Here is a 13092-nt window from a genome sequence, read left to right as displayed (position 1 = left end):
TGGTGTTGGCCTTTGCAGGATGCTTCTGCTGACGCTTAGTTCCGATTGCAGCTCCGAGTCTGACTGGACTGCAACTTGGATTTGTATCGTTGTTGGTTTAGTTCTTCTTTGGGTGTGGCTTGCTCGCCCGCTCCTTCAGGAGCTGTACGGTTTTTGAACCATCTATTGAATAAATGTGTTATCAGCCTCCTAGGACTGATATTTGTATCACATTTAGTCTCTACTTATGTGGGGACGCTTCAAAAAGTGACGTGGTGGCATGATGGGGAACGTTGGGAATTCTTGGACATGATTCCTAATCAACTTCTTTGGACCTCCATGCTTTCCATGTGTGTTTAACACTCTTTTTGATCTATGTATGTAATTATGAAAATGACAATGTATGGTGCAGTATCAATTCATCAAATGTATCAAATACAATCATGACAAAGAATTGTTTCACCTTTAAATCAAAAGTTGCTAATGTGGTTGTATCTTGAGAAGGTGATATCCTCATCAACTTTTGCAAAAGAACTTTTAAAAACATTGACATAGATATAACAACATCATGGTTCAAAAAAGTTAACAAATGCATTAGCGGTTTAAGAGAAAAATTGCATTAAGTTTAAGATGCAAACTAGTCCTGCTAGTGCAAATATAACCGATTCAATATGTTTTCAAAAATTGTGAGCCATCAACGTGGTCTTTACTGAAATTAGATATTTCTAGCACTATAATCTCGATATTTTTTTTAAATATTTTGCAAAAAGAATTGCTGATGAGAAGCTAAATTGTCAAACCGAGTTTCACTATTTGTTCGAAAAATTTCAATGCAAAATGATAAATAAACCTAATACAAGCACTCGGGAAAGTTTTGACTATGATACTTTGGCATGCAGGGGCTCTATCTCGAAAAACGGGTTTGATATGGTTAAATTTACGGCAGGTATTTGCTACAAAATTAAGTAAATAGATGGTTATTTGCAACAAAATTATTTATAGAAGGTAACGTGAAACTTAAGGTGGGTTATAGGGATATTTAGGGGGTCTTTGGATACTTGAGCTAAAATTTAGTCCTTATCACATTAAATCTTCGGATACTAATTAGGAGAATTAAACATGAGCTAATTATAAAACTAATTACACGGATGAAGGCTAATTCACGAGACGAATCTATTAAACCTAATTAATTTATGATTAGCACATATTTACTGTAGCATCACAATGTCAAATTATGAATTAATTAGGCTTAATAGATTCGTCTCGTGAATTAGCCTCCATATATGCAATTAGTTTTATAATTAATTTATATTTAATACTTGTAATTATTATTTAAACCTTCGATACGATAAGGACAGTCCGTGGAAGCCTCACGCAATTTTACCTTTTGGAATTGGAACGACGGATAAATGGTAATTGCGGGGTGCCGCACACGGCAGACCTCGCCTCTGCCACGGCGGAAGGGGAAAATCCTGGTGCGAACGCCGGAAAAATCGTCATGGATGAGGCCCAGTAGGCCTACCGCGTGGCCTACCGGAAATCTCTGCTGCGGCCCACAAGACGCTGGAAACCAATCATGCCTCCATCATCGATGGATCGATCGATCAGACCGCGCTATCTCACCGCGGCATCATTCCAGTATTCTATTCTTTCCATTCTACGGCAGTCCTCCAGTGATTCCAGGGGAGCCGCGTCCGGTCCGCGGGTTTGCCTTCTCTCGCTGGCTCACCCACTCGCTTCTCCCTCCCTTCCCCTTGCAGTCGCAGCAGCAGCAGCGGACCAGCAGCCGTCGAGCGCCGCGCCCCCGGGCCCCGCGCGCCAAGCACCCCTCCCCTTCCCCTCCCCACACTTCCCGCCGCCAGCTCGACGCGCGGCCCGGATCCGCCTCCCCAGATCCGCTGCCGGAGCTTGCGGCCGATTCGCACCCCGCATGCTCGGGTAGGGCTTCACCGCGCCGTTCCCCGTGCGCTGCGGTGGCCGCCGGTGCCGTCCGTTGGGCGCCGCCGTGGTCGCGGTCGGGGGCTTGTGAGGCTGCGGGAGCTGCCCCTCGGTCGCCGTCGCGTGTTTCTGTCTGCTGCCCGTCCTGATTCCTGTTGGGGGCTTTGAGGTGAGGTGATTTTCCTCTCTCTCAGATGAAATTCGGGCCGGTTTTTACTAGACATGCTGGGCCTTAGGTGCTTGCTCGGTTAATTTAGCGTATATGATCCTTATTATTTGGTTGTTTCCCCTCCGGGATTATTCGGGTTGGGGTTGAGAATATTGATATTATTAGTGCTGTACAACGTTGCAATTTGTTTCTCTGTGAGTGGGGAACTAGAAGGCACAGGGGTTCTGCTATTGCACCTTGATCAGAGATGCAGTCATTCGCGCATCTCACGTGTGCATATTTGTTGGGAAGTCCATCATAGTGTGGGGAAGTGGTTCGTTTGGTGCCATGGTTTCATGAATCGTGGTTCTACTGCGATCATTGCATTTCCTTTTGTTTATTACTTCATTGTGGTTATGGATATGAATCTCTGTTCTGCATTTTAAAAACATTGCAACTGTTTTTTCATGTTAATATGTGTTGCAATCATCCATAAACATGGCATCGATGCTAAAATAGCGCCTCTTAACTTGTTTTCAGTGCTGCACTAGCGATGGCAGAAGTCCAGGATGGCCATTACGATTCGACGTCACAGTCCACCGACAGCTTGCGTGTTGAGCCTATATACGAGTCGTTCCTGTGCCCACTCACCAAACAGGTTATGCGGGATCCTGTCACTATTGACAGTGGTGTTACGTTTGAGCGTGATGCCATTTTGAAGTGGTTCAATGATTGTCTTCACAGCGGAAAGAGGCTCATCTGCCCTGTGACTAAGAAGGAGCTCAGCACCACCGATTTAAATCCAAGCATAGCTCTGAGGAACACTATTGATGAATGGATGAATCGGAATGAGGCGGCCAAACTTGATGTCGCTCGTAAGTCATTAACTTCTGATTGCACGGAAAGTGATATCTTACAAGCACTCCAGTATGTTGATGAGATATGCCAGAGAAGTCGATCCAGTAGGCAAGTTGTGAGAAGAGATGGATTGATAAGCATGATTGCTGACTTGCTGAAGAATAGCTCTACGAAAGTACGGCAAAAGGCATTGGAAACTCTTCGTTCCATTTCAAAAGATGACAATGACAATAAGGTTATTTTCTTTTTCTGTGAACCTAATCTCTTTTGACGCTTAATTTGTTAGCAGATCTTGACTCTATATTATCTGAAAACATTCTCTGCAGGTTGAGATTGCTGCTGGAGACAATATTCGCACAATTGTAAAGTTCTTAAATCATGGACAAACTCAGGAAAAGGAAAAGGCTGTGTCTCTGTTATATGAACTTTCAGAAAATAAGGATCTTTCAGAAAGAATTGGCAGTGTGTCTGGAGCTATTCTTATACTTGTTGGTTTGTCAAGCAGTAAAGTAGAAAACTCGTTGATTGTTGACAGAGCTGAGAAGACATTGGAGAATTTAGAGAGCTGCGAAAAGAATGTTAGACAGATGGCTGAAAATGGTAGATTGCAACCCCTTCTTAGGCTTCTTCTTGAAGGTACAGTTCTTTTATATCTACATGTATGCTTTTACAGATATAACATTGGGATGTTCGCTACCCAATATTTTCATTGATACACTAAGCTTATTGTTGGTTTTCCTGAGTCATATTATGTGTTGTTCTGTGTCAATAGTATCATCTCCCAACTCCAATAGCAAAGAAGGAAACAATTGCTTATTTTTTAATTTGGTTTTTCTTTAAATTCATAACTGATATTTAATTGTTGTTGTATGCACTACTTAGTCCAATGATATGCAGACATTTGTATAAATAATTTATCTTCTTGCTACTCAAATTTGAAAGATTTGTATTATTTTCCAAGTTCTGGTACAATTCTTAGTAAATAAAACCAAGCTTGGTAGTTTTCCTTTAAGTTCATAACTGATATTACTTACAGTAAGCTACAGAACATGGAGGAGGATTGTTCTATACTGGTTTCTTAAGTTCTATCTTGCAATGCATTTTATGGAGCCACTTCATATTTTTTTGTGGATAGTACTTATTAGGTGAAGCAACATCTATTTGAGCTATGGCCTTTGTATGTTATTGATAGTATAAGTGTACTTGTACGAGTGTACATTCAAGAAAGCACAATCATGTTATCAAGTTTCAAAATGTAGAATTGGCATATTATAGATGGCATCCAATATTCTTTCCTGTTATCATTGTTGTATTAAATAGGCAGTTGCTTACCGTGTGCTGTTTGCAGGTTCACCTGACATGCAATTATCTATGGCTGCATACCTCGGGGAGCTTGTTTTAAGCAATGATGTTAAGGTTCTTGTGGCACAAACGGCTGGCTCCACACTAGTCAATATCATGAAAAATGGGAATAGAGAGGCCAGAGAAGCAGCTTTGAAGGCTTTGAACCAAATTTCATCTTATGATGCCAGTGCAAAGATACTAATTGAAGCGGGTATTCTTCCACCTCTCATCACAGACCTCTTTACTGTTGGCAGTAATCAGCTTCCAATGAGATTGAAGGAGGTCTCAGCAAACATTCTTGCAAATGTTGTGGCATCGGGTGCACGTTTTGAGTCCATTCCACTTGATCATAGTAGGCAGACCTTAGTGTCTGAAGACATTGTTCATAATCTGCTTCATCTCATAAGCAACACTGGACCTGCAATTGAGTGCAAGTTGCTCCAGGTCCTTGTTGGTCTAACGGATTCTTCGACATCTGTACAGAGCATAGTTGATGCCATCAAAAGTTCAGGCGCCATTGTTAGTTTAATTCAATTCGTTGAAGCACCTCAAAGGGAAGTACGCATGAATTCCATCAAGCTCTTGAATAACATATCACCCTATATGGGTCAAGAACTGGCTGATGCTTTTCGTGGAAACTTTAGTCAACTTAGCAGCTTGGTCAGGGTCATTGCTGATAACAATGGTATTTCTGAAGAGCAAGCAGCTGCTGCTGGCCTTGTAGCTGACCTTCCTATGCGGGACTCGGTCCTCACCAGACGTCTTCATCAAGATGGGGCATTTGCAACGATCAATTTAAAAGTTTTAAGAATCCGACAAGGGGAGATTCGTGGAGGGCGTTTTGTCAACCCGTTCCTTGAAGGTCTAGTTAGAATAGTCTCCCGGATCACTTATGTCTTGGATGATGATCCAGATTTCATAGCTGTTGCCCGTGAATACAATCTTACTGCACTCTTCACTGATTTGCTTCAGATGAATGGACTTGATACTGTCCAGATTGTCTCTGCTACTGCACTAGAGAAACTCTCACATCAGTCAAAGCACCTTACAAAGATACTACCAGCTCCCAACCCAGGGGTATGTTTTTCAATATTTCCATGCCTCAGCCAGAAGACTGTGGCAACTGGGGTTTGTAGAGTACATTGTGGGATTTGTTCTGCAAGGGAGAGCTTCTGTCTCTTGGAGGGAAAGGCAGTAGAGAAGTTGGTTGCTTGCTTGGATAACAACAATGAGAAAGTAGTTGAAGCTGCTCTAGCAGCACTATCCACTTTATTGGACGATGGAGTGGACATTGACCAAGGTGTCATGGTCCTGTGTGATGCAGAAGGAATCAACCCGATACTTGATGTATTGTGTGAGAACCGAAACGAGGCACTGCGCCAGAGAGCGGTGTGGGCAGTGGAGAGGATCCTGAGGATGGATGAAATAGCATACGAGATATCAGGAAATCAAAATGTTGGCACGGCCTTGGTAGAAGCCTTCAGGCATGGTGACTACAGGACAAGACAAGTTGCAGAGCGAGCACTGAAGCATGTGGATAAGCTCCCCAATTTCTCTGGGATATTTTCAAAGATGGGAGCACAATGACCATGCTACAAGTAGTAGTCTAGTTTGATTTGACACATGGATTGCAGATCCTCCCATGACGCAGTTGAACACAGGTCTGAAATGGTTGTGCGTGATAAACCTGGGGCAGATTGGCTAGGTTTCCAACAGAACTTTGTGGGTTTTATTGACTGCATTCCGGATGGTTGCTAGAGTGATCGGGTTGATGGAAGGAGATCAATGTATTGCACGTGTTGTATAGTGGTGTATATCTGTACCTGTAAGCTTCTTGTGTCTGTATTTTTGAGATTGGTCAGATTCACAGCATAGCTTTGCTGTTTCCCCTGTTGTGTTGAGACAAAATAATGCATAAGCCCCAACTGTGGGTGGAAGAAAGAAGGAAAGTGAAGTATTGCATCAAAGAAATTGTGAAGTATTCTGTATTAGTAGGGCTGCTACGTTAATTCATATTCGATTATCATTCTTGTATCCTGCAGTTTTCCTCTATTTGAAGCTGCACTCGGGTGCAGGTTTGACACGAGGTGTGATGTTGGCATGACATGCAATCATTTCCAATGACGCAGATCATCTATTTATGCTACCGTCAGCGTCTTCTTCCAAGTTACTAAGAACAATGTTGGCATGGCATGCTATCATTTCCAATGACGCAGAGCATCTATTTATGCTACCGTCAGCGTCTTCTTCCAAGTTACTAAGTGTTCTTCCATGCTGACAGCATGACGCCCCCTCTACGATGCCTGATTAGCAGGCCAATACCCGCAGCTTGGCATTCATCAAAGGCATTGTCTACATCTATTAGATATACTAAAGTGGCTGGCTTTGGAGCTCCCTCGTGAATCATAGTACCATGTGGGATTCACGTACTGTTCAGGTGGAACCCACACACTATTTAAGTGGGACCCATGATGGACTTACATACTATTCAAGTGATGGGATCCACGCACATTGGTGGTGGGATCCACGCACATTGGTGGTGGGACCCACGGTTCTATAGAGTGGGTCCCATGATCTAAAACAATTATGTTTTTCCCATTATTTGAAAGTATAGAATATATTTAATTATTTCCTATATCTAAAACCAATAACTAAACTTTGTATACTACATTCACATATGGTAGCCCTACTATTTTTTGCACTGCTTTACTTTATAAACTCGAATATTATGATTGAATTATTCATTGCTAATTTTATCTTTTACCCCTATGAAACCAATAATCAATGTAAACCAATCTGTCAGCTATATCTACTAACACCCAAAAGTTAGTGAATTCCTAATAAAAAAGTTATCTGTACCTCTATACCAAAATGCCTGGGATTGACGCGTTCTCAGATTCTGAGCTACTATGCCGATTTAATGTAACTTTTGGATTTGATTCAATACATCATTACGATGTTGTTTTGAGCATAGTAGAAGATAATGTTTTCATTGTTACTTTAGATTGATCTTTTTGGTGCAGGCACGCGCCAATCTGGCTAGTTTATTTGAATCCGACCTAGGTCCGGGGCCCTCCAGGCTCGATGAGTTTCTTTGTTCCCTCCTCCCCCCTGGTGTTGGACAGGGGACAGTTCTACCCAATAGCTATGCAGGAATGTGACCGAGGTCCCGATAGAAACCTTGCTCCCTCCATGAGTGATTTTTTGTAACGACCTAGTTTAAATCAGCCGAGTTTTAATCTTAAGACAAGTTCCATGGTTTGGTCAACTCAGTCTCCTTTAGCCATTCTGGCTTCTGGAAAATCATCCCAACCTGGCACCTTAGAGCGGGTTTATCTTTGGAAAGTTGAACGGAGCATCAAGAAAACCCTTTGTAGAAGTTGGAGAACGAAGTTCCTACAACAACTTTGTTATTTCGACCTTGGTCCAATTCACCTCCGAAGCTTCCCAAATCTGCAGCTTAAATCAGCCCCGACCCATGAAAATCAGCAAAACCGCCATTTTTCCCTAAGTCCTGAAACCGGTGTTCCTCCAAACTTTGGAGCTTTGAATCTCCAAATCCACCGCGTTTTTGAACTCGGTCAAATTACAAAAGTTGGACCTTAGCCTATGTACTACAACTCTTGTAAACGGAGCCAACATGACGCAGATTGAAAATCGGGAGACCAAGAGGCTGGAAGATGGGTCCAGCAAAGGATCTCGCGGATCCGTCAGCCAGACAGCGCCAGAGCCCGCGTGCGCCGCGCCACAGAGAGCTGCTGCCGCGTGGCGTGACCTCGCTGGCAAGCGCCGCCTCGCCAAGTGCACGGCCGCGACAAGATAGATCAGCGCGCCTCTTTCCCAGTCACGCGCAGAGGCGCCCTGCAGACCCCTCCGCCCCGTCTCACCTCGCCCGAGGCATCACCAGCCGCGCCAGGCGCACTGCCCGCAGCTCCGCCGTCGCCCCGGCCACTCTGCGACTGAAGACCGGCCGCTGCCGCGCTGGTACCGCCTCGCCTCTCGCGCGCATCTGTCTCACCCAGATCCCCAGCCCCGTGCCCCAACGCCTTTTGGCCCTCCCTTCACCCCTCAGTCGCGTTGCTGCGTGCGCGCCCCGCGACTCTACCGTCTCCGCCAACCGCCGCGCAGGCAGTGACAACTCCTTCCCCCGCCTCGCCAGTAGCGTACCCCGGCAGCGCTGCAAGTTCCGCACATGCTCGTGTCACACCGCTCGCCCGGTCACCTCGCCTGCAGCGCCCTCGCCTGCAGTGTCCCTCCCTCCCTCCTGTACGCCACTGTCGCACAAAGGCCGAGCCGCCGCACCCAATCCTGTGCTTGACGCGACCAGGCACACGCTCGACCTCACCAATCCTTCCGTCCAGCAAAACCGCATTTGCCTGACGCTATCTCCCTTGCCCAATGTCGGAGGATCCTGTCCCCGGAGCTCCGCTTCTCTGGCTAATGGAGGTGCCGACCAATCTCCACCGCGACAGAGCACTTTTTCTCCCTCGATCTTATCCTCGTGCCCGCTCGAGCTCATTTCCTTCCTCCAAGCACCCCCGCACAGCTATAAAACGGGTACCGAAGCCTCTTACCGGAGTTCCCTTTGCTACCACCGCCTTTGCCGCACTGCTTCCTCTGTTCCTGTCCACCGCACTCACCGCTGCACACTCCTCTGCTTCACGCTCAAGCACCACCGCCTGAGCTCTCTGAGGAGCTCCCCCTTCCGCCCAACACCCCACCTTGCCGACCCCACCAACTGCTTCGCCATCCTTTCGCGCAGTTCTAGAGGTTGCCTGTTGTCCACCAGAAGCACCACCGCCACCGGAGCACCACCGGACCTCGCCGCCGCCTGAAACTTACCGCCTTCCGCCGTTCGCCTTGGCCTGTTTCTTCCCGACCCCGATACCTCATCAGTGGGACCGGAGGTAAGCTGCCAACCCCTATCCGTCTCGCCCGACCCTATCCATCTCGCCCGACCCTATTCGTCTCGTTCGACCCCTGTCCGCCTCGCCCGAGTGTTGTCCACCTTGCCCGAGTGTTGTCCGCCTCACCCGAGGGCTCGATTGTGCCTTTTTTATTTTGGGTGAGGGTATCTGTGTAAAATTCCGGGGACTTCTCTGTGTTAAACCTGAGGGTTCCGGTGTAGTTTTTCCTAAAGTCTAAGAGTCAGATCGTAAGTTTTCCCCTGATCTGACTCTTTTAAACTTGTTCTAAATCAACAGAAGCTTGGAAATTACACCTTAATCGAGGAAAAATCGGAAAAAAATGTGAAATCACTTGGGTTGGAATCCTCGTTCTGAGTAGAATCCAATAAAGTGGGTTTGGCACCTTTTCCTGTAGTTTTGCTACAATTTTTGGGTTAAATCCTTGCAACGGCTGTTAAATCACCGTCTAAGTGTCTCACCCTTGCATTGCATTTCGTGTAGAGCTGAACCTCGCCGATGGCACGTACGAGCTGCACCCGGTGCCAGAAGACGAAGTCGTAGCTGAGCCGCCGCCTGCAGGAGTCGTGCACGAGCACACCGAAGACTAGTTCGCCTCCGCACCGCTTGAAGGCGAGGCCCAGAGCATAAGCCAGTCTTTCTAAACTTGTGCATGCCTTTTGTTGTTATATGTGTGCATTTACATTCCAAGAGTTGTTTAAAATCGTAGATGCATGACTTAGTTTCCCTTTGATCTGAACACTAGTATGATGGGCCGAGTAGTTGCAATGCTTAAACATGACTCGGTAAAAGTCGAGTGATTTCCTATCACTTGTGAGTTATAGGAGTTGCTTGTTCTCTTTTTTGTTACAACCATAAGGATGATAGATGGGGCAGGGCCTTGTGAATTGTTTTGGTGGTCGGTGGATTGCCCCGTCTATCTACTTGAAATTGGTTTAAGGTTGAAAAGTGATGGTGTTCGTGATCAGGTGTTTGAAATTACTAATCTCATACCTAGTATGGGATGGGGAAGCCTAGTACCTGATTGAACCAGGATGTTAGCGGTTCGATCCACTGTCTCTGGAATAGAGTTTCCCTTGTGGCCGCATGTGGTCACAAGTGCGGTCATAGAACGGCAGAGGCTAGGTCTGTGGAGCCTTGTACCAAGGTAAGTGGGCCCGACACGGGTCTGGGGATTGATGGGGACGGCCAACAAAGGAAGCGACCTTCGTGGTGGGTGGATGTCGTGAGATTAGGTTCGCCATGCATGGTTAAGAAATTCGAATCGATTCGTCTGCCTCTCACAGTTTGGGACTGCTTGATCGCTATGCTACACCGAGTAAGAATGGAAGATGATGGTGATCTAAATATTGTTACTTGGCTAATTGCTTGGAAACCATTGTTTGTTTAGTATAGCTGCTAACTTAGATTGGTAAATGAACGTAGAACTTGTGGCTAAAATATTGAAAGTAAGGATCTACTGTAGTCGCTTTTGGCAAAACAAACCCCTCAGCCAAAAAGCCTTGCATGTCTAGAAGTTGGTGGATTAGTACCACCGGTCGGTTAAGTCTTGTTGAGCTAGTTTCTTAGCCTTGCTTGTGGCACATCTTTCAGGTGATGTTGAAGCCCCTGAGTTTGCTGCTTGTGGCACTTGGCCTCCCCAGCTTCCTCCTGGGTGGACGGTCGAGTGGGATCCCTCCTTGGACGGCGAGGACAGGGACCAGTGATGTCATGATTGGCCTCATCGTGACATCTGACCCCCGGCGCTAGCTTCCAATTGGTTTATTTTCCTCTGCTTAAAGAACTCTGCAAACTTGTTTGAATTTTGAACCTGATGGTGTAATATTAATGTACTTGTTTAATTTTGGATGATCTATTGTATTCTCTGGAACCACTCACCTTCTACTTCCTCGATCGTGTGTAGTGGTTTATCGGATGAAATCTGACGAACTGCCGAGTTAACTTGATTAAAGCATATGATCGCGTGTCAGGCGACTTAATTGTGCATTAGCTAAGTTAATTAGGCGGTTCCGCCACAGCTGGTACCAGAGCAGGTTAGCAGGACAGAGAAGACAATGGAACCTAAACACCTCTTTCTAAATAAAAATTTGCAAGAAATGTGTTTGAAAAATCTCGTACGATCGTTAAGGATGAACTTAGTGCGAGAGGCCATAGGGGAATTTTTGGGTTGTTAAGGTGGCTATTAGCTATTGGTTATTTTGCTAACTTCTAGCACTTCACCCACGTGTATCATACATGCGCCGAGTGCCGCATCACGAGTATGTGAGGGTTGATAGGGAGTTCTATTCAAAGGACCCTATCATCGCGGTTGTTTTCGCCCACGTCTATTATATGTGCGCAGGTTCCGTATGTTAATTCATGCGAAGGGTGGTATGGCTCGATTCCAACGGGCCTATCATCACGGTTGTTCGCCCATATTTATGATACGTGCGCATGATTCCGCATCACGAGTATGCGAAGGGTTATATGGTCCTATTCAAAGGGGGCCTATTTCCACGGTTGTTACGCTGTCCATGCAGCGTTAAACACATGGATGCCATTTCTATAGTAAACGGTAATGAATGGGGACACTTTCGTGAAGTGCTGGCACGAAAGGTTCATGTGGTTGTGTTTTTCTGCAGGTACACTAATTACGTTCGCGTAGGAAAGCGATATTAGGAACTCGACTAGCTACTATAGGGAGTAGTGTAATTGTTGCCTTGCCACCGGCACTAACCACGTAAGTCCAAAACTTTTTGGCAATTATTTTGGTTGAAAGGACGAGGTAGGTCGTGCTTGCATCATGAACTAAAATCCGTGAACCCAACCCTTAAACCAATCTTGCCCTTGTGTTTAAGCTCTTCTTCGCGTTAAGGATTTTCTAGCTGTCCTTCTCAGCATGTAACGCTTGTCAAAGATCTGAGTGTAACACCCTGTTAGGATCTGTTTTCACTCCACTTCTGAGTATCTAACTTGTTGCCAACTATCGGAAGAGAATGTTGGTAAAATCTGGGAATTTTCGGATGAGTCCTTATTGAATTATGAGCTTTTTCTCTAGCCCACCGGAATCTGTTTTTCCTTCTTGGAGTTTCAATCTCACGCTTCTTCTTCAGTCCTTGGTTCCAGATGGCTACTCCTGAGCACGTGATTCATGGCGTGGATGGCACCTCCCACTCCACGTGCCTACACTTTGAGGGTTTTCCTACTATCTTGTGGGATACCTTGAGGTGGTTTGGGTACTAGTCGCCGCCTCTTTATGCGGGACGCGAGTACCAGGAGCACGGAATACAGCGGTGCAGCATGCGAGTGGTTGTACCTCCACCCCCAGTGCAGCCCGAGTGGCCTCAGCTTGAGGTTTCGACCTATGGTCATACCCTCGAGGATACTTGGGAGTCCGCTGCCTTGCAGGCTCTCACCCAGTTTTGCCGGCTACACCCTTTTGAGGTCCTGTTGCATCCGATTGGCTTGTTCCCCGCCAGGGACAGGCCGGACACAACATGGCTTGACCGGGTGAACAACATCGAGGTGTTGGCAGCCTCACACCCGCTGGTTACCATCTCTACCGTGACACGGTGCATGAATGCGTTGTACCGACTGGTTGAGCTCCAGGGGAGAGCTATGGCTGTCTTGGCTCGGATAGCTGTAGACACCCAGGAACATCTCAATGCCACCAAGAGAGATTTGGTGGAACAGTTGTATCAGCTCATCCAGAGGGGTATACGGATTTCCGACATGGGGACCCAGCTCGGTACCGAGCTAGAGGAAGAGGTGACCGACATGAAGCACGATATGGTACTGCTTGCTGAGGAAAAACTAGGGGTTGAGATGGAGCTCGCTGTTGCTAATGCTCACTTGACTGAGCACCACGCTGAGCTCGATGCTATCCACGCCTTAGAGGTGCAGCTGGATGACCCTATGGAG

The 13092-nt window shown here is 46.2% G+C and overlaps 1 protein-coding gene across 2 annotated transcripts; it reads left to right on the top strand.

Moving 5' to 3' along the window:
• Window positions 1-1647: 1647 nt before the first annotated feature.
• Window positions 1648-6301, top strand: LOC117848710 (U-box domain-containing protein 43). Of its 2 annotated transcripts, none has more exons than XM_034730225.2 (4): window positions 1648-2086; window positions 2606-3158; window positions 3250-3559; window positions 4272-6301. In XM_034730225.2, the coding sequence occupies exons 2-4, from the start codon at window positions 2619-2621 to the stop codon at window positions 5852-5854; spliced, it is 2433 nt and encodes an 810-aa protein (XP_034586116.1). In that variant the 5' UTR covers window positions 1648-2086; window positions 2606-2618; the 3' UTR covers window positions 5855-6301. The 2 variants fall into 2 exon arrangements, with proteins under 2 accessions (XP_034586116.1, XP_034586117.1); XM_034730226.2 differs by having other exon boundaries at window positions 1648-2091.
• Window positions 6302-13092: the final 6791 nt, after the last annotated feature.

Source organism: Setaria viridis, chromosome 3 (genome assembly GCF_005286985.2).
Source record: "Setaria viridis chromosome 3, Setaria_viridis_v4.0, whole genome shotgun sequence".
Lineage (NCBI taxonomy): Eukaryota > Viridiplantae > Streptophyta > Magnoliopsida > Poales > Poaceae > Setaria > Setaria viridis.
This window is presented reverse-complemented; position numbering and strand designations above follow the sequence as displayed.